Source organism: Diplodia seriata, assembly GCF_021436955.1.
Source record: "Diplodia seriata strain FDS-637 chromosome Unknown scaffold_1, whole genome shotgun sequence".
Taxonomy (NCBI): domain Eukaryota; kingdom Fungi; phylum Ascomycota; class Dothideomycetes; order Botryosphaeriales; family Botryosphaeriaceae; genus Diplodia; species Diplodia seriata.
Genome location: NW_027117308.1, coordinates 3,619,380 through 3,646,191, shown reverse-complemented (window position 1 = coordinate 3,646,191; position 26,812 = coordinate 3,619,380). Strand labels below are relative to the sequence as shown.

The following is a 26,812-nucleotide window of genomic DNA, read 5'->3' as shown; positions in this document are numbered from 1 at the left end:
CGCAAGCTTCCGTGTCCAGCCACACTCGAGCTCAATTTCCATACGACTTCTCCATCCAAGTTTCAGTCCCAATCTGCCAATGGTTGACGGAATCCTTTCCGTACCGCTCTCACCACCCAGCTCGCCGCGAATGTCTGCGTACACCGCGACTCACGCTGAGTCTGAGTGGCACAGCCAAAGATCGAAACCAGGAGACGCAACCGACGGGACCATGGGCCTGCAGTACTCCGAGGTATCTGGACTCTCTCTTGACGCCCAGAAACGCCCGCCGCTGCGCACTCACAAGAGCTTTCCCTACATGTTGAACCACCAGCCACATCACTCCGCCACCCAACAACCCGCCGCCTCCGACCAGTCCATTGCGTCTCCGCAGCCTCAGAGAGATCGCATCACCATCAGCAATCTGGAGGGGTCGCCGCGGTCATCTTTGCCGAACGTGACCTATGGTGGCTCGGCCCCCGCGAGCCCAGTTTCGAGGCTGACGCCACCCTCCCCGGAGGGAGAACGGGGCCAAAGGGAGGCCGACAATGATGCTGGCCTCTCTGCGAGCGCCGATGAGGGCGACGATTCTAAGCCGATGACCGCCGCCGAGCTACGGGCGCAAAAGCGGAAGATGAAGAGATTCAGGTACGTCCTCGTGGAAAGCTGAACCGTTCGAGGCAGATGGCCTGTGGTGGAAACCACCATCTCATTTGTTGGATCACTGAATCCGCGCTGACAACGTTCCAACCAGGCTTACGCACAACCAAACTCGATTCCTGATGAGCGAGTTCGCCCGGCAGGCACACCCAGATGCTGCGCACCGTGAACGCCTTGCCAGAGAGATTCCAGGATTGAGCCCACGCCAGGTGCAAGTGTGGTTCCAGAACAGGTAGAGCACTCGAAGCGCCTCTTGGACGGGCTTGAAAGGTCGCTAATTCCGAACGATTTTACAGGAGAGCTAAGCTCAAGCGTTTGACGAGCGATGATCGCGAGCGCATGATGAGGTCAAGAGCACTTCCCGATGATTTCGATATGGCCCAGGCGCTACATTCTCCATTTGGCTCGGCCGGTCATGGTGTTGGAACACCCATGGCTTCGCCTGCCACAAATTTTTCACCTAGTTTTCCAGAAGGCAACATGGTCCGGCCTCTGAGCCTGGACAGCATTCGTCGTTTCCCTGAGGGCCCGCAGATGTCGCCAGCTGGTGTTCCTCCACCGTTTGGGGGCTATTCATTTACGCCTCCACAATCTGCCACCGACACTTCGTCACCCGTCTCCGCAACTGGCGAGCCGAACCCCTTCGCTTATTCGCAATCCATGGAGACCAGCCCACGCCGACCGAACCCTTATGTTGGCGCTGTGCCTGCGCCTTCACCGTATCCGCAGTACCCTCAGGTTCCGCGGTTGCAGTTGCATGACCGTATGGCTCGTACCAGGGCTGAGTCTCTTTGCTCTCCCCTGAGGACGAGCATGTCATACAGCAACGATGGCACTCTCAGCCAGTCGAACCTTCAGCCAGGCCAGCATGCCGAAAACACCAGCATGGGCGAGCATCGCATGCCTCCTACGGGCCTCCCCAGTACCAGTTTGCCAGGATCAAACGTTCCGTATGGGCTAGGATATTCTTGTAAGTAAAAGCAAGTCGGCAGCCGGCTAGCATTCGCTGACCACTATCTAGACTCGCACATTCCTGGGTTCCAGTCTGGCGCCCAACAGCGCATGCGTTCTTTCTCCAGCACCGTGCCTCGTCGCATTGAACTGTCCCAGCACAGCGCTCACTATCAGACCAGCCGAACCCCTGGCCCGCCAAACCCGCAATCGGCCACCTTCCCCAACTACCAAGGCTCGCCGCTTTCCACGGCGGGCGCATACAATCAATCTCCTCTGATGAGCGCGCCTCACACCGTTTCCACGTTCAGCAACTCGCCAAGTTACAACGGCCCGTACGGCCAGGCTCCTCAAGCCGGTCAGAACGATCAGTATCAAGCAGCGCCTGTCTTCAGCGAGGTTGAAGGCTCGAATCAGCAGACCGAAGGCAGTGGATTGCCGCACCAGTACTAAAAAGCACTTCAAGCTCTTTTCATAACGTGGCCATTTCTCAGCACAACCACGCAGCGAATACGCATATTGCAAGCACAGGTTGTAAATACGACCTGGAACAGCATGGATCCGACGTATGAATTTCTTTGGCGAACCTGTTGATCACACCCAGCACTAGAGCTGGTCAAAGATCAAGGATAGGTCGTCTTCAACTAGTATGGATTCGAGGAACGAATTTCCTTGGCCCTCTATCATCGAGACTACACACTGTTGAGTCTCGTACAGCATCGATGTTTCGACAAAAGCAATTTTTTGGAGGACTTCTTACCCACGGACATTCCCGCGAGGTAGAAGGCTTGTTTGGTTATGAACAACCTTACTCTTCCCCTACAAGACACCATTACTTTCATCTAGGCACCAGGGGTGTATACGCCTACCCAGCGGCACACGCTCCTGTTACTCTTCTACTTCCAAACACTCAAATTCTCGACTTTACTTAGGCCGCAGCTTTTGCTTTTTGTACCTTATTTTCAAGCTCTTTTCTGCGCCTTGTATCAACATTCACCATTTCACACTCTTTCATTCTTTCTTGTTCTGTTCTTTTTCTCGTTCCAAGTGATCTTTTTTCCCATCCATTTCCTTTCTCGTGTGGCAACACTATCCTCATTTTAATGGCGCAGTGCGTCACACAGGGCCGCTAGCTTCGAAACTACTTTTTCGGATTGGTCTTTTTCACAATTTTTCGAACTGTGTTTGATTTCTAGGTGTTTTGTAGGGAGGATGGGCTGAATTTCCAAATTTTGGTTGCAAATTTTCCTTTGTAGGCTACAAGCTGTATAACTCAATAGTGTCTTAACGCGAACACTGTTGTCGAAACGCACATCGACAAGTTTATTCTTCTGGGCTCAAGTGACCAACCGTCGTCTACTAACGTTATTATGTTGTTGCCAGGGCTGGGGCTGCTGTGATTCTATGAAAGGCGCGGATGTACCTGACCCGAGATCCTGGATGAATAGGTCGGACTTTAGTGTATCAACTTACGCACTCTGTTACTTTGTAACACAAGAAGGAGTGTATAGTAACTGGAGAGAATTCGAAATCATGAAACACAGTCATGGGTGGAGGCAGGACGGAAGCTGCACCTTGAAACCCTTCCCATTGGTGTCCTCCCCAGCAGAAAAGAAAGAAATAAATAAAGGGGGGCGAGGGCAATGAGGGCCATGACGAGGAACCAAGCTCGTATGATCGAAAGCCTCGAGTTCAGAAGCGGTGACGTGCCTGTGGAACAGGTTTTGGGAAGGGCGCCCTGAACTTTGCCTCAACGCTAGTCTCACGCAATGATCATCGAGGGCCAGGATCAAACGTGGGCCCAAGACGGTTCTCCGCAAGCTCAGACACACGGTGACCCCCCGGCTGGCGTGCCATCTATCTGAGGGCCCTTGACTCTCGTCAGGGAATAAGCGTGTGGCGCTGCGTCAGCTATATTCAGGCATGGGCGGCGAAGTGACAAGGCTGCCGGGTGCCGTAGATCTTAGCACATTAGTAGGGCTGGTATTAATTGATCAGCTTTAAGGATCATGTCAACGGCCAGAAGATCGTTTTAGAGGGCACTTCAGGGGGCCGGGCGTTCGAGAAGGTTGCGGCTGAACGCCGGGCGCCACCACGCAGGGCGTGAGGTGTGCCACCCCGACCTGGTTGACAGCTGTTATTTCATCAATCTTGAACCCACTTTGGCGGCGATCGCGGCGCAACCCTATTGCCTCGCGGTCAGTCATTAGCCGCATGCGCCACCCAACGGTGGCGGGGAGGGGATCAAAGTGCGTGCAACTTCGCAGTAGTGGATGAATTGAGGCATGAAAATGCCTCACCAATCAGGCACCAACAGGCGAGGTGGCGGCTCCTGCTATGGGCAAGGTGCTTTGGCTATAAGCCGATTACTTGCAGCTCGCGGCCAGGCTCCTTTCACGTGCGTCGCAGGCGAGCAAGCAGTTACATGCTATTTAGACGCGCCCATGCTCAACCACATTATCCGTCGGGAAAGCGGGAAGCCGGAGTGCGCTTGCGGAGCTCTTCTGCCGCCAGTATCGCAAACGTAGCACCTCCGCGGGAACCTTGCCGCGGGCCGGCAGGACGCGCATTGAAGTCGCTCGAGGGAGGAGGCGGTTGCCTAGCCGATGGCCGCCGACTAGGCCCGACCTGCCGTTTGGGGAGCGCGGTTGCGGGGAGACAATGAGGTCCCGGTCGTGGCGGCGGGCATCCCACGCGACCAATGAGAGTGCGCGACTGTGGGCGGGCGACGACCTGGGTCAAACTTCTGCCATCTTCCCCAAGGAAAGAATCTTCCTGCCAATGGCAGACGGCGGCAGACTGGATGTGGGCGCGGCACACGTGGGTGGAGATAAGCTCATCCCTAGGTAGGTCTGATCTGGCGGCTACATCATCAGCAGTCTGATGCCTGACCGATATTACGTGAGTCACGAAGCGCATCGTCGCAGCCACTGTTGTGGCTGCCTTGGAACAACAAGCCGGCTCTGTCCAGCGACTTTTCTCCTCGTATGCGACCAAGAACGCTGAGGCCACGCTGGAGTCTTGGTGTCATGGACACGATGACTGCTTTGCTGGCCTGAGGCTCAGTCACCGACAGTGACTCACGGGATTTGCCAGCACTGGCGGCGTTGCGCGACGGTCTGGTCGGCAGTTGTTTGCAATCCTGTGCAAGCGTGGGGCAAGGCAGCAGGCTCGAGGTCCGACGGAGATAGCGCAGGAAAGGCCGCGCGAAGTCCAAGCTCCCTCTGAGTGGTCCATTCCAGTTAGTGTGGCCAACGGTGGCGATGGCTTGGGGACCACAGGGCGAACCGGACCAAGGACGTGACGGAACGCATTGGGCTCGTTGCGGAGACGGCAGCTCAATTGCGACGGTTGAGCGACGGATGTGCCGGGTGATGCTCGACTGGAGCACTCAACAGCAACAGTTTCGTGGGTGGGCGCAGGTGGGCAAGCTTTGAGTGTTTCGCTCGGCCGCCCGCCCGTCGCCGCCGGCAGGCGAGAGACGGCGCACCGACGACTGGACCGCGCTTGAAAAGCAATAATCGAGGTGCAACTCAGTAATGACGGGCCGCGCTGGAGGCGACGAGCTGCGTTTCTGGCGCGGCCGACGGTGCGGCTGGACCGCCGGGCAGAGGATTGGACGCGCACCGGCAAGGCTGAGGGCGGCGGCACCAGTCATGCACGCTGTGCAACAGACTCTGGGCCGTATCCTTGGGGCGAGCGCTGTGCGCGCGATGATGTAGCACGCCCGGGGCGCATCGATTGGCAGGCAGCACCCGTGACGCCCGCCGTCCGTCGCGCAAAGGGTCGCGGGCTGGGCGGTACAGGCTGGGCGGTCGGATGATTCAGCGCAGCCCAGCGCGATTCCTGTGCGGTGGAGATTGACGGGCTGGCTGCGCGCTGGCGGGTGGTGGTGTTGGGCGACGGCGGGCGGCCCCTGTGCCAAGCCCGGCTCAAAAAACTTCCCAGTGCCTCGCCCAGCGCACACCCTTTCATCATCTTCTCATCAACCAACACCTCCCACCTGAGAAAAGTCGGCCCCTCTGCGCAAGCAGTTTACGGCCGCATTTGACAGTTTCGCAGAGTCTCCTCTGGAACTTGTCTGCCCCGTCATCCGACGTGAGCACCAGTCCACGACACTTTCACCGGTCGTCGTGTCTTCCGAGCCGCAGGTGTGCACCGACGACACCTCGCCCTTCACTTCGCTTGTGCTGGTTTTTGTCGAGCGTTTCCTTTCCTCCCCGCTCTCCACTCCGAGCGACCTCCCGTAATACCCGGCCGTCGAGTTTGACATTCGCGCGCCATCGTCCGAGTCCGCCCTCCGTCGCCTCCGCTTAATCGCACCCGTCCGCTCGTCCGCCTCAACCCTCCAGCAAACGGATAAATGAGCAGCTCTAGCCCCGCGACGAACCCCACGACGAACGCCGCGCAGACCGCCAACGCCGCTTCCAACCAATCCACCGGAACGACGTCGCCCTCTGTCGCTGGCGCCGCTCAGCCCGCCGCCAAGTCGTACGCCAGTGCTGCGACAAAGAAGTCTGCTTCGCCTCCCGCGATCGCTTCTAGCACTCCCCAAGTGGCGGTGGGCTCTGCACAGCATGGAAAGACGGGCTCTGTGAACGGCAAAAGTCAAATCCAGCCCGCCGTTCCGGCCGTCGGCCCTGCGCCGATCGCCAATGGAGCTCCTGCCCACGGACGCAAGCCCTCTTCCATGACTATCAGCGCTGCTGGCACCTCTGGCCCCATGGCCAACGGCTCCAACAACCGCCCCAACATCAGCTTCGGTTCTATGAACGCAGGTGGCTCGCCTGCCATTGCGAACAGCGTTCCCCAGGCGCCGCAGAACAGCACGCCTAATCCGCGCATCACCTCGCCCGCGACCTCTCCCTCGCCCATTCCGCAGCCGCCTGCGAGCGGCGGGCGTCCGCCTGCCAGTTTGCAAGGCCAGGGCAACGGTTTGAGCTTCGGATCCATGGGCGGCGAAAATGGCGGCCAATCGGTATGCTCACCTCACCTCGTGTTACCTCGTCAGAGCCTGTTTGTTCATTTTCATCACTTGCAAAAAACCTCACCTGCTCTCCCGCTTTATCATACAAAGGACTGTGACCCTATGCTGTGGTTCACGCGCGCTGATGATTCTCGATACTTAATAGGGCCGACCCGTTTCTATGCCCCCACAGGGCCCACCGCCAATGCCGCAGGCTCAACACTTGCGCCGCGAGTCCTCGCAGTCTGCACACAGCGATATGAGCAACCCAGCAATGAACCGCAACTTCGTACCCCAGGCCGGTCGCGGTCGGGGTTACAACGGAGGGTACAACGCGCCCTCACCAGGCCCGCAGTTCCGCCAACCCCTCAACCAGATGCGCGGCCCTATGCCCGGCGGGTTCCAGGGTCAGGGCGGTCCCATGGGATCACCCTACCGCCAGAACCGCAGTCCTGCCATGACTCCGGCTACGATGCAGTCACAGGCGCAGTTTGCCAACCAACCGCAGATGCCCCACGCTGCGTACCCTGGCTACCCGCACCAGTTCCAACCAAATGTAAAAAACAAATCTCCCACCCTTGTCAGCATCTCTGGGCCAGTCGAAACTTCAACGACTAGCCGCCAACCTTCGCACCTTGCACTCTATTCAGTCGTCTCTTCGACTGAACTTCAGCACACCTTCAACACCCAACTTTCCACTTTTCCAACAATAACGCCAGAAAACGGCAATTTCGAAGACATTCTAACAGAACTCAAGGCTCAGGGCTTTTATGGGATGCAGCCTCAGCATCTCGATCCGACTCAGTTCAACCCCTACTACCAACCCGCTCCTGCCTACATGCACCCTGGCATGCCCTTCCAGGCCGGCGCTCCCCCGAGCCCTCGCCCCATGAACCATGCGCCCCACGCCGCACAGCCGTTCATCCCAGCTCAATATACCGCACCTCATGCACAGAGCATGTCGCGCACAAACTCGCAGGTTTCCGAACGTCCCCCTTCGACTATGGCAAACCCCCAAACGCCGTCGATGACTGCCGCTAGCCACGTCTCGCACACTCCGACCCAGAGCTCTAGCAGTCCCGCACCCTCTTCGAACTTCACGATACCCGCGAGGACTAAGAGCAAGGGAATTATCATCAAGAACCCTGATGGTGAGGTTGTAACTTTTGAGAAGAAGTCTTCTTCCCCCGCTCCGGGGCCCTCCAAGTCTCCTATTGTTGTTTCCTCCACCCCTACCCCTCCCCCACGCGCTCCCAGCGCCAATTCTCAGCACGGTCGGACGGACAGCATTTCGCAGAAGACCGCCGAAGAGAAGAAGGCGGAATTCCAAGAGCAGTTCCAGAAGCAGCTCGCTGAGGAAAGGCGCAGGAAGGACGAAGAGGAGAGGTTAACCAAAGAGAAGAAGGAGAAAGAAGAGAAGGAGGCAGCGGAAGCACAGGCAGCCAAGGACAAGGCTGAAGCCGAGGAGAAGGCCGCAAAGGAGCGTGAAGCTGCTGAGGCCGCTGCGAAGGAAGAGGCCGCGAAGAAGGCCAAGGAAGAGGCTGAGCAGAAGGCCAAGGAGGCAGAGAAGAAGGCGAAGGAGGCAGAGGAGAAGAAGGCTAAGGAGGCCGAGGAGGAGGCTGCCAAACAGGCCGATGAAGCCGCTAAGCAGGCCGATGAAGCCACCAAGAAGGCCGAGGAAGAGCGTCTCCGCAAGGAGGAGGATGAGCGCCTCGAGCGCGAAATTGCCGAGATGGAGGCCGCTGAGCGTGAGGAAGAAGAGCGCGAAAAGGCTTTCCAAGAAAAGAAGAAGAAGCAAAAGGAGGAGGCTGAGGCTAAGGCCGCAGAGGCCGCCAAGAATGCTGATGACGAGATGAAGCGTCTTGAGCGTGAAGCAGAGGAGCGCGAGCTCGCGAAGGAGCGCGGCGAGAAGAAGGAGCAGACCGAGGAGGAGAAGGCCGAGGCTGCCAAGCTGTTCGCTTCTCTCAAGAAGCCGACGCTTGGACCTGGTGCCGAAGCCGAGTCTGCTGCTGCTTCGGATGCCATGCCCCCGCCTGCGCAGCCTGCTTCGAAGGTGGCTGCCGCTGCCGCCAAGCCAAAGCCTGCTGCTCTTAAGCTTGAGACTCGCAAGCCTGTCGAGCCTCCGGCGCCTACTCCTGGTATGCAGGCCCTTAAATCTGCTCGCTTCCTGAGAGTGCAAGCCGACGACCTCAAGTATCCTGAGGGCGTCAAGTCGCCGAACCCTGCGCTCAACCAGGGCCGTGGTGGCAAGGGCTTCAAGTATGACAAGGACTTCCTGCTACAGTTCCAGGAGGTCTTCAAGGAGAAGCCTTCAGTCGACTGGGACAACAAAGTCAGGGAAACGGTTGGCGAAGGTGGCGACTCTGCCCGCCCTGGATCCGCCCGCACTCCTTCTGGCATGGGCAGCCGTGGCTCTCGCAACACAATGCCGCTACCTGGAGGATCCATTGGCAACTTCGCAATGACCGCCGGCAGCGGCAACCGTACTCTGCCTCGTGGCACCACTTCCGAGCAGCGGTTCAACATGGCCAACGGCATGGGATCTCGCAGCTCTTCCGCCAACCCTATGGCAAACTTCAGCGCTCGCACTGGCAGTTTTCCTGGTGGGGCTCTTGCTGGCGGTCGTTCTGCCTCGTCCTACGCTCCCGCGGTTAACAACTCGCCTCGTTCTGGCAGTGGTCGCAAGCAGCCGAGCCGTCGTGGTAACCCCTCAAGGATGAACGAGGAGAAGACCATGCCTCTGACCGCTAACGCTGATATTGCGCCCCTGGTTAAGTCGAATACTGGCTGGGTTCCGACTAGTCTTACGCAGCCTGCCCAGGTTAACCTTGCTGCGGGCAATCTTACCCCAGATGTCGTGCAGAGGAAGGTCAAGGCAGCTCTCAACAAGATGACTCCGGAGAAATTCGACAGAATTGCGGATCAAATTCTCGAGATTGCTAAGCAGTCCGAGAATGAGAGCGATGGCAGGACCCTGCGCCAAGTCATCCAGCTTACCTTTGAGAAGGCTTGCGACGAAGCTCACTGGGCTTCCATGTACGCTAAGTTCTGCAAGCGGATGCTTGAGACCATGTCCCCGGCCATCAAGGATGAAAACGTTCGCGACAAGAACGGCAACCCCGTCCTTGGTGGCAACCTGTTCCGCAAATACCTACTCAACCGCTGCCAAGAAGACTTCGAGCGGGGTTGGGAGGCCAATCTGCCCATGAGGAAAGAGGGCGAAAGCGAAGAGGCTGCCATGCTCAGCGAAGAGTACTACATTGCTGCCGCCGCGAAGAGAAAGGGTCTTGGTCTCATTCAGTTTATTGGTGAGCTCTACAAGCTCGGCATGCTTACGGTCCGCATCATGCACGAGTGTGTCATGAGATTGCTGAACTTCGAGGGAGTCCCTGACGAGTCCAACATTGAGTCTCTGGTCAAGCTACTGCGAACCGTTGGTGCCACCATGGAGACCAGCGAAGCTGGTGCCCAGATGATCCGCGCCTACTTTGAGCGCATCGAAAAGGTCAAGGATCTGCCCGCCCTCCCCAGCCGTATGCACTTCATGCTGCTCGATCTGGTCGAATTGAGGAGGAAGGGCTGGAAGTCGAAGGACGACGCCAAGGGCCCCAAGACGCTCCAGGAGATTCACGAGGAGGCTCTCAAGGCTCAGCAGCAAGCCGACCTCGAGAGGTCGCGCAATCCGCCTCGTGGTGGTGGCGGTCGCCCGGCTATGGGCCGTGGTGACGTTCGCTCTTTCTCCGGTGGTGGCATGATGCCCCCGCCGGACTACAAGAACAACACTTTGGGCATGGACGACCTCAGGAAACTGTCCAAGAACGCCTCTGGTCGCGCCTCCAGTTCTGGCCCTGGCACGTTCGGACCTTCCTCGCTATTTGCCGGTCGTAGTGGCAGCGGCCGTAGGAACCTCGGCCCTGGTGGCGGTCTGAACAGAGCCGGCGACGACTCTGGCAACTCTTCCCGCACCGGAACCCCACCTGTTAAGGAGAAGGAGACCCAATCCACGCATACGAACTCGTTCAGGTAAGTTTTCCCAACGGCTCCGTGAGTTTGCAAGTGCAGAGAGACTGACTTTATCACAGTGCGCTAGCAGCTCTTGAGGCCGGAGATGACGGCAACCATGAAGCTGCGTCTCCCGAGCCGAGCAAGGTCCAGCCAGCCGCGGCTGGCGGTGAGAAGAAGGAAGGTGCTGGAGCATAGATTCCTTTTGCATTCAACGGCATCTGATTTCTCCGACCGCGGCTCTTCCTCTTCGGACCTTCTCGGTTCGACCGTTTTCTACATTAGTTGCATAGATTTCGGTTTGCTTGCGCATCTGAACGGGCTGCATTTTCGCGTGGGTCTCTTCGTGGGCTGTCTTAAGACAAAAGTTCTTCTCCATTTCTTCGGGTTTCGGGCAGGGTTTGGGCAAAAAGAAAGGGCCGTCGTGTTTTCTCCAATTCCCAATGCTTCTTTGCTTTTCCTTCCTCGCGCAATGAACGTTTATGTATGGCGGGGACATTACCCCACGGCGTTGACGGCATTTTCCATTTCCTAATGATTCGACTTTTTCGCGAGTATCATCAGCAGAAAGAGCGGTGTGGAGGGGCCCTTTTCGTTGCTAGCCGGTCAAACAGACATGCTCGATTGGCATCTTACTCCTACACCCTGGGACACGGCACCGTGGCTCCGCTCGCTCCTTTGGTTCGGCTGTCGATATTGTTATGTACTGTGCGAGCAGGCTCTCTCAGCCAGCTCTGCTACGAGCTGGCTTCTACTGTGGCCTTCGCGACAAGCGTTGCTCGCTTGGGATTGACAAGGTTCTTCTTTTCCTTCGTGCGGGCTCGTGGAGGAAGGCAGCGGAGCGTCGTGACGATCAACCACACAGAAAGAAAGCAGTATGGGCTTGATGATCGCAACGTATGAATGGACCGGGAAAATGAGACGGACGAATGATGGAGCTGCCCGGCTGATTTTCTCTTCTCCTACCGCTACCGCTGTTACTTCTGCAGGGGCACTGCGATTCCTATCTTCCTTTCCTCCTCATTGTCGTCTTTACTCTGTACACAAGAGAGCGCAGATAATTATGCGAGGTTCCCAAAAATTTCAAGGCTATAGTGCATGGTTTGTGTGAAGCTGTTGATCTGATCTGACTTGCAGCTTGGGTGGAGGGAAGTTGACATAATATGGTCGCACCTAGATTGATGAGAGCCTCGCTAGGCAAAGGGCATCAAAACAAGTCGCGTGCGCTAAACCGAGCCTACCATTGGATTGGGAGGCACGGAGGCCATGACAAGCGGGGAGTTATATCGTCCGTCGCTAACAAAAACGGCTCGGGCGATCATATGCGTCCAAAGCGATGATCTTATTATTAATGCCAATTTCTTTCGATGCCCTGCTTAATGAAGTGGCCCTTCCGCGATATAGTATCTCAGACATGACATTCCCACATTTTCTTTTCCATCACACCCGTGCCCAAGGTATTGGGTCTCTCTTGATAATACTATTTCCCGCCGCACGCCCCATCGTTTCTCGCGATCTGTTTGTTATGCGGGGGTGCGAAGCAAGCACCGGCGCATGGGTGCGCCAAGGAAAATATTATGTCCCCGGAAGCGTGTGATTGGACGATGGTTGGGGTAGCGTAATGCTCTCGCGGGGATGATGATAGCCGTGTTTGGAGAAGACGTGAGGGGAGAGAGGAGAGGCGAAGAAGGTCTGAGATAGATTCGCTTAGTGTTGAGCAAAAGCCTCCTCCAAGATTTGCTAAGTATGGTCAGACCAGGCTGTGGTGGGCGATGAAGACAGTACTTCCAGACTTTCCCACGCAAACAGTAGCCATCAGTGGAGGAACTTTGATTGGCCGTCGATGAGAAGCAGATGCCCAGATAGCGGGTGAGACACAACAGAGTCTTTACCTCATCTGACGCAATACCCCAAGCGGCGGTCCCCTAAAAGTAGGATGTGTGTGCATATAGCCGGTGGACCCTGCAGGGAACAAGCCTGACGATCGCAGTCGCGCAGCCGATGCAGCTGATGCGCGGTTGTCGTCAGACCCCGGTGGCGCATCAGGTTCGTCAAATCAGGATCGAGATGCGGGTGGATCGTCCAACTGCGAACGTTGGCGTTGGCTAGACATGAAGACGTCATAGCCCCCTTGCGGATGGTCGAGCGGAGGAAGGAACGGCGTGCGGGGGCCACCACCGTTGATGCCTATATTAACAGCCGTTGGCTGCCTCCGTTTCGTACTCAATCGCAACATCATCGCAAGAATCAACCAGGTACTGCTCTCGAAAGCGGATCGAAATCAGCGAAATCAACACTGCCATACAAAACCTCGACTTCTACAACCACACACACAATGTCTTCCGATCAGAACCAGAACAAGCAAGGTACATATACATCAACCTCTCCTTCGCGACACTCACAATCGTCATCGCCACCTTTATTGCTTCTCTTGCGGGTGCTTGTTTTCTTACAGAAGTACCTGCTAAACGCTAATTAGGCATTTTCGGATCCTTAGGCAACGTCGCCGGCAGCGCTGCCGGCACCGTCGGCAAGGGTGTTTCGGGCGTCACCAACACCTTGGGTGAGACTGTCGGCACCGTGGGCAAGGGCCTCGGTGACACCCTCACTGGCGTGACAAAGGGTGTTGGAGACACCACCAAGGGTGAGTATCACTGTCCTAGTGATCACGGGAGAGATGAGGCTGATGATGTCAGGCGTCGGAAACACCGTCAGCGCCGGAACCGATAAGGTCGGAGACACCGTGTCTAGCAAGCCCAGCGACACCAAGTAAAGGAAAGTCTAAGGATGGAAGGTTATGATGTTATGATCACTACGTGCTGAGCATTTGCTCTTGCACTTTGCGAATGTAGTAATAGCAAATGCGACTCTTGATCGAGCCCAGATATTTCATGGGTCTAAATTGACACTTGCTTTGGAACGCCGAAAAGATCAACATTTCCGTCATAGCCAAACTTGCCATTATATTAACTTGCTATCTACCACTAATCATTCGTTCGACCATTCAGGCTTCTTCTTCTCGGCGAATGCGGCCATGCCTGCCATGTCATCAGTCGGCCGGCCTAACAAAGGACTTGGGCATACTTACCGATCTTTTGGTCCTTGCTGCCGAACAAGCTGTGGAAGACTCTCCGCTCGAATTCAACGCCCTCCCTGATTCCCTGGTCCTGACTCTTGTTCACAACCTCCTTGCCGGCCTTGACAGCTATCTTGCTATAGCCGGCGATCTTAGCGGCGGTATCAATGGCACCATTGACGCACTCGTCCGCGGTACCAAAGATCTTGGCTGCAAGACCCCACTCGTACGCTTGGGTCCCTGAGAAGTTGTCGCCGGTGAGGACGAGGTCCATAGCCTTGGCCTTGCCGATGGCGCGCGTCAGACGCTGGGAGCCGCCGGCGCCGGGGATGACGCCGAGCTTGATCTCGGGTTGGCCGAAGGTGGCGCCCTGGGAGCAGTAGAGGATGTCAGCCATCATGGCGAGCTCGCAGCCGCCACCAAGGGCGTAGCCGTTGACGGCGGAGATGATGGGCTTCTTGATCTGCGACGTCATGTCGGACCAGTCCTCGATGAAGTCGCGGCCGTAGGCGTCGGCAAACGATTTGTCCTTCATCTCCTTGATGTCAGCACCGGCGGCGAAGGCCTTCGTGGAGCCGGTGATGACGATGGCGCCAGTGTCCGCATCGGCGTCGAGCTTGCGCAACGCATCGTTGAGCTCGGCGATGAGCGGGGAGAAGAGGGCGTTGAGGGCTTTAGGGCGGTTAAGGGTGACTAAGGCAGAGAAAGAGATAGAGAGCAATTGTTAGCATACTGACATCAAAGCATCGCCGGGAAGCTGGAGCATACCCAACCCCACGCCAGGCTTGGGGGAGGAGACCTGAATGTGCTCATATGAAGGCAGCGCGGTGGAATAGCATCGGACAACGCGGGGGAAAGCTGGCGAGCGGACGAATTGCGAGGCGAGTCGCCGGGACGCGAGGAAGGAAGCCATTGTCGAAGCTAGACTAGAGTACAGGGCGCGTGCTGCAAATCAGTGAAGGGAGAGAGAGATGCGGGGCTGCGCTGCGCATTGTGAGCTCTGGCGGAGCTGCGCAGCTGCAGACATGTTCGGGCGTGTGCTATTGCCGAGGGAAGCCGCCCTGCGTCATAGCTCCGTGCGTGCGTCGTGCCTGAGCGGCAAGGCAGACGCGAGTGATGCCTCAGGCAACGAGGGGCACGGATCGTTTCAGGCGACTTGTCCCAAAGTTGGGGGAGGCGCAACACCAGCCGCGCAGTTCGGAATCGCGCCAGCGCCCGTTGAGCCACCCTCCCATCTCCGACAAAAAAAGGTTGCGTGTCTTGCTCAGCCACATCCACGCGCTGCCTTCGCCTCTTGGCCGACACGCCTTCTCTTCTGCCTCTTCCACCCACGCTCCTTCTGCTTGCGCCTCCATCTCGACGACTCTTGCTGCCTCGCCGCAACCTCCGCTATCATGGACGCGCCTGAGCCCGAGACCCCCTTTGCCGCCGTGAGCGCGCAAACCACCAAGTATGGCCAGGTAAGCACAGTCGCGGGTCCGGAATTGGCGCGCTCACTGACGCCACGCAAGATCTACCAAGCCTATCTCGACAAGTCGACGCCTTTCGTCACCCAGCGCTGGATAGGCACCGGCGTGCTCTTCCTCATCTTCGGTCTGCGCATTGTGTTTGCGCAAGGCTGGTACATTGGTATGGGAACGACCGATAGAAAACGGTTGCAAGCAAAGACTGACGACGTGCGGCGCAGTTGCCTACTCGCTGGGAATCTACCTCCTGAACCTCTTCCTGGCCTTCATCTCGCCCAAGTTCGACCCCGCGCTGGAGCAGGATGAGGGCATGGAGGACGGCACGGCGGGCGGGCTGCCCACCAAGGAGGAGGACGAGTTCCGGCCGTTCGTGAGGAGGCTTCCCGAGTTCAAGTTCTGGTACTCGGCCACGAAGGCCATCGCCATCGGCTTCGTCTGCAGCTGGTTCGTGATGTTCGACTTGCCCGTCTTCTGGCCCGTTCTGGTTGTCTACTGGTTGATTCTGTTCTGCTTGACGAGTAAGTCCCCTTGTAGCTGCAGGTGCGAGCCAGCGTCCATCTAACACAGTGCGCAGTGCGGAGGCAAATCCAGCATATGATCAAGTACCGCTACGTCCCCTTCACGGTCGGCAAGAAGAACTTCCGCGCCAAATGAGCGGAAGCGGAGCGAGAGCAGGCGAGGCTTTTGCGGCGGATGGGACGCTGTACTCATAACACCTTTGGCTTAGCCTCGGCATAATTTGGAGTCTGGAGGGCGTAATGCGCCATAGCCGTTGGTGGCAGCGTGTATGTGTATGTATGGACACGGAGTTATGAACAAGACCGGCTTGGATCAATCAATCGACAGCCATCATCATTCTCAACGTTTGCATCCGCTCAGGGCGTGTGATGTTGCTACGATGGGTCACGGATTGGCTCGAAAGAGGCACGACAAGCTCATTATGTTAGCAAATGGGGTCTACGTCTAGACATGTTAATAAAACTCAGCTACCCAAATAAGAAGCGTTATCCGTCTGGCGAGATGGAGGTAGCTATTACGAGGAAAAGACGACAGACATCTGCAGGTGCAAGAGCTTCGGTGATTTGAATGCCTAAATGGAAGGACTCTGGCGCTGCGTCTTCGGCATCGGGCCGGCGTGCTGACGACACGGCTGATGATTGGCCGAACCAAAACAACCACCACAGCGATCCCCCACTGGGCTGCCCCTCAACACCACGCGCCGGCGCACATGGCGCCATGAAGGCGTGTAAGAGGTCCGTTCCTGCGCGCTGCTTGCGGCTACCGTCTGCACGATCTGCGTCGCCTTGGGACCCTGACGTGCCGCCGCTGTTCTCGCCGAAGCGTGACGGAGAAGAGCCGCAACATGTGCTTGCAACCACCCGCCCTCATTGGTGTCGTTATTGTGTCTTCTGCCTTTGCTTCATCATGTGCGCCACTGCCGCGCAGACGCGCCGACCTAGCGACCGTCTGCCCTGCCCGCCACTTCCGTGACATATCCATGGTTACGCCCCCGCCTTGACACTTCCTTTGCCATCGCCCTCACCGTTCAACATGACGCTCGCACTCGCAGATCTCGGGGTTCTTCCGGGCATCCGCCTTCCATTCTGTGCCGACGTCCAAGTTGCTCTTTTCCTCGTTGGCTATGTCGCCTTCCTTGGCCTCATTCTGTACATTGGCTTCCGCTGGGACCAGCCCGGCAGGAGAAAGTCCGCCCGCCCGCCAAACGCAGTCGAAGCCTATCTCCGTTTCATCTGGGGCTGCTTTTTCAAGCCACACTCGGGTGACGGCAATGGTAGTCAGCAGGATGCTCTGGAGAGCTTCTACAAGCAACAGGCCTCCGTCTACGACGCCACCCGCGCCAAGCTCCTCCATGGCCGCAACGACATGCTCGGTCTAGTCGCAGCCCAGCTGCACCACAAGGCCAATGCTGGGCTCTATCCACGAAAGCCCGTCTGGGTCGATGTAAGTACAACCTTGTTTCGCATGTTGAAAGTGTCTCGTAATCGCCGCAGCGACCCTGCCCCTGCGAGGGGACCCCATCATACGGGACGTGACCGGCGATGCTGATGCGCCGCGTAGGTTGGTGGCGGTACGGGCTGGAACATCGAGCAGATGGCCCAGTTTGTTGATGTGCCTGGTTTCTTCCGTTCCGTCTACCTCGTCGACTTGTCGCCTTCTCTCTGCGACATCGCCCGCGCCCGCTTCGCGCACCTGGGTTGGACCAACGTCAAGGTTATCTGCCAGGACGCGCGCACCTTCCACCTCGCCGACCACGAGCCGGTTCATGAGACGGCCGTAATCCATGGGTACATGTCAGAGGCCCGCACGAACCCCTTTGGCGCGGAGCTCGTAACCATGAGCTATGCTCTGTCTATGATCCCCGAGTTCTACCCAGTCATCGACTCGCTCTCCTCTCTACTCTCTCCGAACGGCATCATTGGCGTGATTGACTTCTATGTTCAGAGCAAGGTGGATTTCCAGAGCAGAAACTATGTTGGAGGCGTCATAGACAGACACTGCATGTGGCTCTCGCGCGTCTTCTGGAGGACGTGGTTCGAGATTGATAGAGTCAACCTTGAGCCGGCAAGAAGGGTGCGTGCAGAAACACGGCTGGGTGAAGCCTGAGGCTGACGAGTACAGGACTATCTTGAGTACAAGTTCGGCACCATCCTCAACGTCAACGCTCGCAACCACTTCCTTGGTGTCCGCATCCCTTACTACGTCTGGGTGGGCTGCTCCAAGGAGAGTGGCTCCTCGCACGCCAGGCTCGCGGAGATCGACGCCGCTGCTACCGAGTCACCCTTCTTATCTGCCCTTGATCTCCAGGCTAGGTCCTCTGGTCGCCGCGACAGTGGTGTCGAGCTACACAGCAAGGCCTACGAATCGGCTGTCGTCAACCTTGCTGCTAGTCTGCCCCTGCCTGCCAGCTGGTACCAGAATCACCACTGGCGCATCTTCTACGATGACCAGCTGCAGAAGCACCGCCAGTTCAAGCATGAGTACATTTATGCGTTCACGTGGGAGGACAGCCGTGTCGATGCGCGCCTGCTGCAGGTCAGCTCCAATGATGTCATATTGGCGATTACCAGTGCTGGTGACAACATTCTGTCGTTTGCCCTGGAGAAGCCGAAGCGCATCCACGCCGTCGATCTGAAGTAAGGTCCACAGACTTCCTGTTTGACATCCGCGCTGACCACGACACCTTGAACAGCCCGAACCAGAATCACCTTCTTGAGCTCAAGGTCGCTGCCTTTACTGCTCTCGGTTATGCAGACGTATGGAAGCTCTTTGGTGAGGGCAAGCACGAGTCTTTCCGCGAGCTGCTCATCGGCAAGCTTTCACCACACCTTTCCAGCCTTGCCTTCCAGTTCTGGTTGCAGTACGGAGAGCAGACCTTCTCGCCCTCTGGAAAAGGCTTGTACTCAACCGGTGGCTCGGGGTTTGCACTGGCGTGGGTTGGGCGTTTACTGCGGTTCATGGGTCTCGAGCAAGAGGTCGACAAGCTGTGCGCCGCAGAGACGTTGAACGAGCAGCGGGAAATCTGGCAGCGCAGTATTCGAAAGGTGCTTCTGAGCAGGCTGCTCGCCTGGACGGTTGTTGGCAACGAGAAGTGGCTGTGGAAGGCGTTGGGTGTTCCGCCCAACCAGCGGAACATGATCGAGGAGGATTACACCAAGCTGAACGGGGAGGAGCAGGCGGCGCGAACAGAGCAATCTTCTCACCAGCAGCGACGAGGGAGCTCTGCCACCGCCGGCTCCTCACTCGCCAGCGGCCTCATGTCCGGCCATGCTATCTGGCAGTACGCCGTGAACACACTCGACCCCGTCGTCAACAGCACCCTGCTCAGCAACGACAACCACTACTACATGGTCTGCCTCAGGGGCCACTACACGCGCCGCTCGCACCCGGACTACCTCACCCCCAAGGCTCACATCAAGCTTTCCAAGTCCTCGCCTTTGACCCCTTCTTCTTCCCCGCTCTCGTCCCCCTTCTCCTCCACGACAGCCTCGCCCCGCCCCGACTACCACAACGACTCATCATCCGGCCCATCATCCCCCTCCGCTTCTCCGTCGCAACGCACCAACAGCACCGCCTTCGACCGTCTCCGCATCCACACCGACGAGCTCAACGAAGTCCTCGCCCGCATGGCTCCCGCCACCCTCACCATCGCCGTCGTCATGGACAGCATGGACTGGTTCCACCCTTGCGACTCCGCAACGGCGACGTCGCCGGCAACGAAGCAGATCCGCGCCCTCAACCGCGCGCTGCAGCACCGTGGCCGCGTGCTTCTCCGCTCCGCCTCGCTGCGGCCGTGGTACGTCGATGTGTTTGAGCGGGAGGGGTTCGCGGCGAAGCGCGTGGCGGCGAGGTGGCCGGGGACTTGTGTGGATCGCGTCAATATGTATGCGAGTGCGTGGATTTGCGTCAAGGTGGCGGATGTAGGGGAGGGTGTGGGGAGGAAGAGGGATGTTGATGGGCTGGGGAGGCCAATGGAGAGGTTGGATATTTGAACTAAGTGGGGTTGTGGTAGCATTGGTTGGGGCGGTCTCTTGTTGGTTCGATATCCTATTTTGCGCGTGTCATGCCATTTCTGAAGTGGGCTTTGTTACATGATCCAGTGCATCGCAATTTGCATGAGTGGCATTGAACTGCCTTTCTTTTCTTTCGTTTAGGGTATATAAAATTTGCATATGACGAACCCTTGCCTCTGCCAACCTGATAGAATACTCAGGCCCGCGGAAGTGAGGGGCAACGGTGCCTTGGTGTGGGTGGCAAGCTTGATTGAGTGTAATGGATGCAAAGAACAAAACCATAGCCAGGTCTGCTGCGAATTCGTGCATTGTGTGCGTTTGCAGGCAGTATCCCAAAAGGAGTTACGTATATTCGTATAAGAGGCTGAAGCGTTCGTGTGAGAAGGTAATGTCTAATTATGATGGTCATGAGTCCCGGATTGTAATACTATATAAGCCGCTCAAGAGCACGCATACTTTACAGCTCTTCACCAACAACCACCGCTAGATACAGTTACGGCGGAAATATCCAACAAAGCACAACGAAACCTTACGCTATATCGAGTATATTTTACATGACTTCAAGTAACCCTGCAAACATGTCAGTATCCGGCTCTGAACCCCCTTACCCTGGTATGCAATATGCATTCCGCGGATGCCGGTATCACTCGTAAATCAACCCCTGCTTGTGAGAGGATACTTATGTACGCCAGATATAGCTAACAATTGTTGGCAGCTTCATTACCTACGACATCCCCATCCGCGTTGTCAGCAGCCTCGGCCCAAATAACCCTGTCGAGGCCAGTGGAGACACGGAGGCTACTACTACTTCAAACCCGGTCAACAAGTGCGAAGACCCGCTCCCGGCCGCCCCCCAGCCAAAGAAGTAACTAATCCATTACCTTTGGGCGAGCCAACTATTCCCTTTCCCTTTCCCTTTCCCGTTCCCACGCTCACGACCACGACCACGTCCACGACCGCACACCTGCCTAAGCAGTGGACAAAAGGAAAAGAGGAACAAAGAAGAAAGAAAAGACACTGGTGTTAATTCCACGAGGTTCGACCTTGCAGTCTCTGCTTGTCTACCTCACTTCCCTTGGCCCTAAAAGGACCAACCAAAAAAGGCAAAACGGATATCCACCCCACCTGTATTTCAAGACTGGACATTGGACCGCCGTCGTGCGGCCAGCAGACCACCGGGTTTCGAAGTCTACTCGTTACAGCCTGGACTTTCTGAATTGCTATATATGCTTGGTCTCTTGTTTCCGCAAAGTTGCATTACTTGGTCGTTCGGGCCCTCGAGCTCCTTTTATCGTTTAGAAGAACACCAGGACATGCTTCTACACGGGACACGTCAATGATTCATGACAAAAATGGTTTTGCATTCCATAGCCACGGGGGCCGGGTCGTTCCTCTATTATAGTAGCTTGCCAGAAATTGCTGCCAGCCTTACTCGCGATCTGCCTGCCTGCCTCCCTCTCCCTCAAACACCCATCCATCATCGTCATCATCATCATCTTCCTCCACCAAAAAGGCATCAAACAGCCGTCGTTTAAGCGAACATGTTGATCGTCTCCTTCTTCTTGGCCTGCACCTCGAGGATGGCATCGACGTAGTGCTCGTGGCTGATCTTGTTCTGGCCGGAGCGCAGCGCAATCATGCCGGCCTCGACGCAGACGGCCTTGAGCTGGGCGCCGCCGAACTCGTCGGTGCTGCGCGCCAGCTCGGGCCAGTTGACCTTGTCGTCGACCGTCATCTTGCGGCTGTGGATGCGCAGGATCTGTGCGCGCGCCTCCTCGTTGGGCAGCGGGAACTCGATCTTGCGGTCCAGGCGGCCGGAACGCAGCAGAGCGGGGTCGAGCACGTCGACGCGGTTGGTGGCGGCGAGCACCTTGACACGATCATCCGAGGCGAAGCCGTCCAGTTGGTTGAGCAACTCCAGCATCGTTCGCTGCACCTCCCTGTCGCCCGACTTTTCCGAGTCGAAACGCTTAGTGCCGACGGCGTCGAGTTCGTCGATGAAGATGATGGAGGGCGCTTTCTCCTTGGCGAGGGCGAAGCAATCGCGCACCAGCTTCGCACCGTCACCAATGAACATCTGCACGAGTTGTGGGCCGGCGAGCTTAAGGAAGGTCGCATCGGTTTGTGCGGCACATGCACGGGCAAGCAGCGTCTTGCCCGTACCGGGGGGACCGTACATCAGCGCACCTGTGAGGGGAGAGTTAGCAGAGGCACGGATGCTGGGTCTGGGAGCATGTTACCCTTGGGTGCCTTGATGCCAATCTTCTTGAAGCGCTCGGCCTCCTTCATGGGCCAAACGACGGCCTCAACCAGCTCCTCGATCTGCTTGTCCAGACCTCCGACGTCCGTGTACTTTTCCGTCGGCTTCTCATCGACCTCCATGGCCTTCACTCTGCTGTCATACTCGGCAGGCAGGGTGTCCAGGACCAGGTAGGAGTCCTTGTTGACTCCGATCAGGTCGCCGGGCTTCAGCTTCTCGTGGTCGACAAGGCCGATGAGCGGCAGGAAGATGGTCTGGCGTGTGGAGGTCTTGATGACAGCGGACTTGCCGACGCGGGTGGCATCCAGGTCGATGTTGGCGCCCTCTTCGGCGGCTTCGGCGGTCACGTCAAGATCGAGGATCTCGACGACGTTGCCGACGAGATAGGGTAATTGTCTAGGGTGGTTAGTTGGTCGAGGTCGGCAGGGTTGGGGTGGGCGTGTACCTGTTGTTCTCGATCTTGTCCATGTTATCTTTGATCTTCTCGTGCATGGTGGCCTTCTCGTGTGTTAACCGCTGGAACTCGCTCTTCATGATGCGCATGTCGTTCTCCAGCAGACGGCGGCGGGCGACGATGTCGCGGGTGCTCGAGTTGAGGATGTCGGCGTCCAGCACGTCGTCGTCCTTGTTTTGGTCGTCGGCATCCTTCATCTCCGAGTCGCCGGGCTGGTTGGGCTTCTTGCCATCCTGGCCGTCGTCCTTCCTCTCGTCCTTGGCCGAGCGCTCAATGTCATCGAGATCCTCCAGCGTCGACATGGTGGCGGCGAGGTGTGCGGCGGCGGAGCGTGTGCCGAGGAAGCGGGGCGCAAGAGCGGGGCAGAAGAGGGGATCCTGAGTGCGGAGCGAGGGCGAAGGGGTGGGCGGGGGACGAAGGAAGCTGGGGAGATGTGTGGTGTTGGAGGTAGAGCTGCTGGAGCGGGTGCTGGCCATGGCCCGCGGAGCTCCCGCGCGGTCTTGGCGCTGATTATGTCATCACCCTGCTGCTGCATCGCTGCATCACCACGCAAGCTGCAATTGTTCGCCTTCGGACTGACATCTAGCTACGGCATCTGTCTACTGCTCGCACTTGCCCGGCACCCACTCCCCTCCTAGAGAACCCTGCCTCCGTTCGGCAGGTTCAGGGTTCTGTAACGTGACATGAAGTCATCGTTATTGACTACTCCATGTTAGCGATTCGACAAGGAAGTTGCGCTGGAGAACTCACTGTAGCCGCCACAGAGCCTGCGCTTGCCCGTGAAAGCCGACCGCCCGTGGAGGACGCGCCAGTTGTCGAAGACTGTGGTCTGGAGTCAGCATCGACCGTCTCCAGCCCCGCGGAAACACGTCTTACTCAAAGCCCGCCCCGGCTTCAGCTGCTCCCAATACTCGTTTTCGGCCGATCTTACGAGCTCGGTCCATTTCCTGGTACCTCCTGTCAGCGCCCATTCCTCTTGATCCATCTCTCTCCTACCTAGCTGCCCAGTACCACTTCTCGGTCGCGGGCAAGGGCACCATTATTGACGCCCTGTCCGAGTTGTTCCACCTGACTTGCTGAAGCATGGACGTGGGGCTGTGCTCGAGCACAGTATGCGTCTGGCGAGGCACGATGACGATTCCATCGTTGCCACTGGCATGACTGTTGATGTGGACCGTGGACAAGGTCCGGTACGCCGCGGGTTCTTTCTTCTTGAGCTTCATGGCAATATTGAATCCGTCTACAAGCAGCGAAGCGCCGCCATCGCCTTCGGTATGAGAGAGCAAATGGAACATCTGTAGCCTTGCAGGATCGCTGAAGTACGTGTTGTCCGTGTGCGCCTCCAGCGCAATCGAAGTGTACGCTGTGTCTTTGGACGCAAGGTCCGAAGTAAAGTCCCAGAAGCCGCCATAGTGCGTGTGGCGGATGAAGGAGATCCTTTCCAGCAACTTCTGAGTCGCTTCGGGAGTGGGCGGGCAGCCATCGACATAGGCAAACCCATACCTTTGCTAAGCGCGCATCAGCTGCCGCCATCTCCTGTGGAAGGGTTGCGCGTACGATCAGAGCAGTCCACTTGCCCACCTCCTCGTCCGACTTCATGACGGCCTCATAGTCTATAACCGGAGGGCGGTCCTTGATCGAGCGGCCCCAGAGCGTCGGGCTATAGCTGGTTAGCATCGGAGCGTGCGGAAGAACGGCCAACGCACATGTACGGTCCCGAGTACATAATGTCGTGGTTCGCGTGAGATGCTTGTTTGGTGAGGAAGTCCCTGGTGAAGCGACCGCGGTGGCCATCACTGACTGCTCGTGTCAGTCTCGCGCACTCGCCGAGGAAGTGCTCCGCCCCTACAGAGTGCATGAACTTCGCCATCAGCTTCAGAGCATTCGGCGACGCTGATGGCGGCTGGGATCTGGACTATCGTCAGCGTGCGGTTGGCCATGTGCGGGGCAGGCTGAGATACCGCATAGGTGTCGACCAGGCGCTGCCTCGTTTCGGGATGGACGCATTCAGAGCATCGGCAATTGTCCCTGCGCTGCCGGTCAATTCTCCAAACAACAGCGCCATGGCCGAGGTGCTGACCTTAACCAAATCGCCGGGCTGTCTTCTGAGTTAGCAACCGGCACTTCGATTCAGCACGTGTACGTGTCTTACATGGCTTGTGGGCCCTGGTGGTCTTGCACCACAATGCGGTTGTCTTGAACAGTCACATCGATCCACGGCGCGGTCTTGGTTCTCTTCACGTGCGCGCCTCTCGACCGGAATTGCCTGGTGGGAAATCGGCCCTGGGAGCTGTTGAGTTGGTCGAGATTAGGAGAAGGGGGAGGAGGCAATTACTGGCTGTAGGCGTTGGGAGAGCAAAGCAGACGGTCTGCGGACGGCAACAGATGCAATGCTGGACCGTGTTGTCAGTATACGGCGAAGCAGCAGCGCGCGGGGGTGTTGGAAAGCGTACCGACGGCCGAGCACCGATGGTGCAATTAGTGGGTTGACCATGGCCTCGATTCCAACCACACGTGTGCTAGCTCTGATGGAAGCTGGATGAAGGAGCGAACGCGGGATGGTCCGATGTTGTCGTGGCAGCTCCCTCGGGTCGGAGAATCGGAACCCGGACGGGATATCTCCTGTACCTTTACTCTAATTCGGGGGCAACCTGGACAGTCCGTTTTCGAGAACATGCAGTGATACTGTGTAATAGATCGTTTGGATTTGCATTCTGTCATTGGGTTCTTTCGATGCGGCGGTTATTGCATCTCAATACAACCATGTGCGGTACATATGATTTACTTTTTGTGCAACCACCATCGCGCAGTGGATATGTCAGTTCACTTCAAGATTGCCTATGTTCGGTGAGGTGGCCGAGTTGGTTATGGCGCCAGGTTAAGGTTAAAGCTTAACGAGTTTCCTGGTGGGGCAACCCGCGCGAGTTCGAGTCTCGTCCTCATCATCATCCTTTTTGCTTTATTTTTTTTGGCCGTAACTAGCAGCTCCTGGGTACGAACATTGTGTCTTTTTGCATCAGGAGGGAACATTCTCCGACTACGCCTCCGGACTCGCATCAATCCACGCCGTATTCGCGAACTCGCCGCTAAACGGCCACTGAAACACCTTCTCCACACTATCGTACGGCTCATACTCGTCCCTCGTCAACACCCTCGTCACATTCGCCGCCCTCCTCCCCGTCTCATTCCAGCCCGGCCCGAAATCGCCAAACTCAGCCATGAACGTATAGTTGTTCGTGCGCGGATCCGTCGTCCCCCACGGAATGTACCCGCTGTCCTTGACCGAATCATCCAGGTACGTGTCCGCGAAGATGCTGCGATGCTGCGCGTTCCACGGGCGGCCGAGGGGACACTGGCCCGCGATCGAGAGGGAGGCGTTGGCCTTACGCACCTCCGACTCGTGAATGTATACGCCGTATTTGTTGGCGAAGGTCGTGTTGGTGCCCTTCCACGCCGTGATGCCGCCGCCGCAGGAGCGCAGCGAGAGCAGCGACGATTGGATCCACGCCGTGCCGAAGCCGTAGAGGAAGTCGGTTTGCCCAGCGATGGTCGACGCGTGGATGTAGGCATTGCCGAGCTTGCCGATGTAGATCTGGTGGGCATTGTTTAGTCCCTCTTAAGTCCTCTCACGGACAGTTGAGGAATACTCACCGTATCCTGATAGCTGTAGAACCCGCAATAGTAAAACCCAGCATTCGCGTAGCTGACGCTGATAGCCAGGGCCGGCCCCGCCGAATACGGTGCGTAGTCGTTCACAAAGTCGATGTTGTACGCGCGGAAATCGGCATTGCCGAACGGCGTGCCCGCCGGCACCGCATGCCCCGTCGGCCCGCTGCCCGTCAGGCTGCTCTCGAGAGTCGGCGCGACCGTCAAGACGGACGTGTAGGCGTTGTCGAAGCTGTTGACCGCGTTGCCCGTCGCCTGTCGCCAGAGGACTGTCACGCCGTTGGTGGCGTTGTTGGGCGAGGACGTCTGGCCGAGGAGCGTGATGGACCCTGGACGCGTGATGTTGACTTGCTCAGTGTAGGTACCTGGCAGGATGAGGATGGTGGCGGGCGTGGTGGTGTTGCCAAGGGAGAGGACAGCGGATTGGATGGAAGTGAAAGTGGTGTTGCTCGTGGGGATGGTCCCATTGGGGCCCACGAGGAGCGTGTCGGGCGTGCAACCGTCCAAGGGGTTGGCTGTGGGCGCCTGACAGTCTGCGCGGCTGTAGGCGTGGGAGTGTGCGAGTGCGGAGAGCAGAAGCAGAGGGATGCCTATGCGCGACTTGAGTGAAGGGAAGACGGCCATGACGACCGAAAATCGGGGTTCCCAATGCTGTGGGAGAGCAGGAAAGCAAGCATGTCGATCTCATCTATGTACCTGGGCGCCGGTGTTTATCAATGTTCCAGCCGATGCGCGGAATTACCAGAAGCCGGCGATTAATGCACATGTGGGCCGGGAGAATCGAGGGGTAAGAGTCGTGT

At 57.5% G+C, this 26,812-nt stretch overlaps 9 protein-coding genes and 1 non-coding gene across 10 annotated transcripts; 6 read left to right on the top strand and 4 right to left on the bottom strand.

Moving 5' to 3' along the window:
- Positions 1–130: 130 nt before the first annotated feature.
- On the top strand, positions 131–2,043 carry SLS55_001044 (uncharacterized protein; the record flags this gene model as incomplete). The annotated part of the gene is made up of 4 exons (XM_066772546.1): positions 131–627; positions 734–871; positions 936–1,609; positions 1,661–2,043. 4 exons carry the CDS (start codon positions 131–133, stop codon positions 2,041–2,043), a joined length of 1,692 nt encoding a protein of 563 aa, XP_066637825.1.
- A 4,718-nt stretch (positions 2,044–6,761) lies between these two features.
- Positions 6,762–10,756, top strand: SLS55_001043 (uncharacterized protein; the record flags this gene model as incomplete). Its single annotated transcript, XM_066772545.1, has 2 exons — positions 6,762–10,579; positions 10,639–10,756. The coding sequence occupies 2 exons, from the start codon at positions 6,762–6,764 to the stop codon at positions 10,754–10,756; spliced, it is 3,936 nt and encodes a 1,311-aa protein (XP_066637824.1).
- A 2,137-nt stretch (positions 10,757–12,893) lies between these two features.
- SLS55_001042 (uncharacterized protein) lies at positions 12,894–13,331 on the top strand (the record flags this gene model as incomplete). The annotated part of the gene is made up of 3 exons (XM_066772544.1): positions 12,894–12,924; positions 13,038–13,202; positions 13,255–13,331. The coding sequence occupies 3 exons, from the start codon at positions 12,894–12,896 to the stop codon at positions 13,329–13,331; spliced, it is 273 nt and encodes a 90-aa protein (XP_066637823.1).
- A 215-nt stretch (positions 13,332–13,546) lies between these two features.
- On the bottom strand, positions 13,547–14,547 carry SLS55_001041 (uncharacterized protein; the record flags this gene model as incomplete). Its single annotated transcript, XM_066772543.1, has 3 exons — positions 13,547–13,596; positions 13,647–14,306; positions 14,403–14,547. 3 exons carry the CDS (start codon positions 14,545–14,547, stop codon positions 13,547–13,549), a joined length of 855 nt encoding a protein of 284 aa, XP_066637822.1.
- A 481-nt stretch (positions 14,548–15,028) lies between these two features.
- On the top strand, positions 15,029–15,754 carry SLS55_001040 (uncharacterized protein; the record flags this gene model as incomplete). The annotated part of the gene is made up of 4 exons (XM_066772542.1): positions 15,029–15,094; positions 15,146–15,263; positions 15,322–15,618; positions 15,675–15,754. The coding sequence occupies 4 exons, from the start codon at positions 15,029–15,031 to the stop codon at positions 15,752–15,754; spliced, it is 561 nt and encodes a 186-aa protein (XP_066637821.1).
- An 897-nt stretch (positions 15,755–16,651) lies between these two features.
- SLS55_001039 (uncharacterized protein) lies at positions 16,652–20,501 on the top strand (the record flags this gene model as incomplete). Its single annotated transcript, XM_066772541.1, has 5 exons — positions 16,652–17,062; positions 17,180–17,692; positions 17,741–18,255; positions 18,312–19,469; positions 20,348–20,501. The coding sequence occupies 5 exons, from the start codon at positions 16,652–16,654 to the stop codon at positions 20,499–20,501; spliced, it is 2,751 nt and encodes a 916-aa protein (XP_066637820.1).
- A 662-nt stretch (positions 20,502–21,163) lies between these two features.
- RPT5 (26S proteasome regulatory subunit 6A) lies at positions 21,164–22,648 on the bottom strand (the record flags this gene model as incomplete). Its single annotated transcript, XM_066772540.1, has 3 exons — positions 21,164–21,819; positions 21,873–22,288; positions 22,338–22,648. 3 exons carry the CDS (start codon positions 22,646–22,648, stop codon positions 21,164–21,166), a joined length of 1,383 nt encoding a protein of 460 aa, XP_066637819.1.
- Positions 22,649–23,338: 690 nt separating this feature from the next.
- SLS55_001037 (uncharacterized protein) lies at positions 23,339–24,216 on the bottom strand (the record flags this gene model as incomplete). The annotated part of the gene is made up of 3 exons (XM_066772539.1): positions 23,339–23,849; positions 23,920–24,006; positions 24,053–24,216. 3 exons carry the CDS (start codon positions 24,214–24,216, stop codon positions 23,339–23,341), a joined length of 762 nt encoding a protein of 253 aa, XP_066637818.1.
- A 976-nt stretch (positions 24,217–25,192) lies between these two features.
- SLS55_001036 lies at positions 25,193–25,291 on the top strand. The gene has a single exon. It is a non-coding gene; the product is annotated as a tRNA-Leu (tRNA).
- Positions 25,292–25,383: 92 nt separating this feature from the next.
- SLS55_001035 (uncharacterized protein) lies at positions 25,384–26,636 on the bottom strand (the record flags this gene model as incomplete). Its single annotated transcript, XM_066772538.1, has 2 exons — positions 25,384–25,938; positions 25,998–26,636. 2 exons carry the CDS (start codon positions 26,634–26,636, stop codon positions 25,384–25,386), a joined length of 1,194 nt encoding a protein of 397 aa, XP_066637817.1.
- Positions 26,637–26,812: the final 176 nt, after the last annotated feature.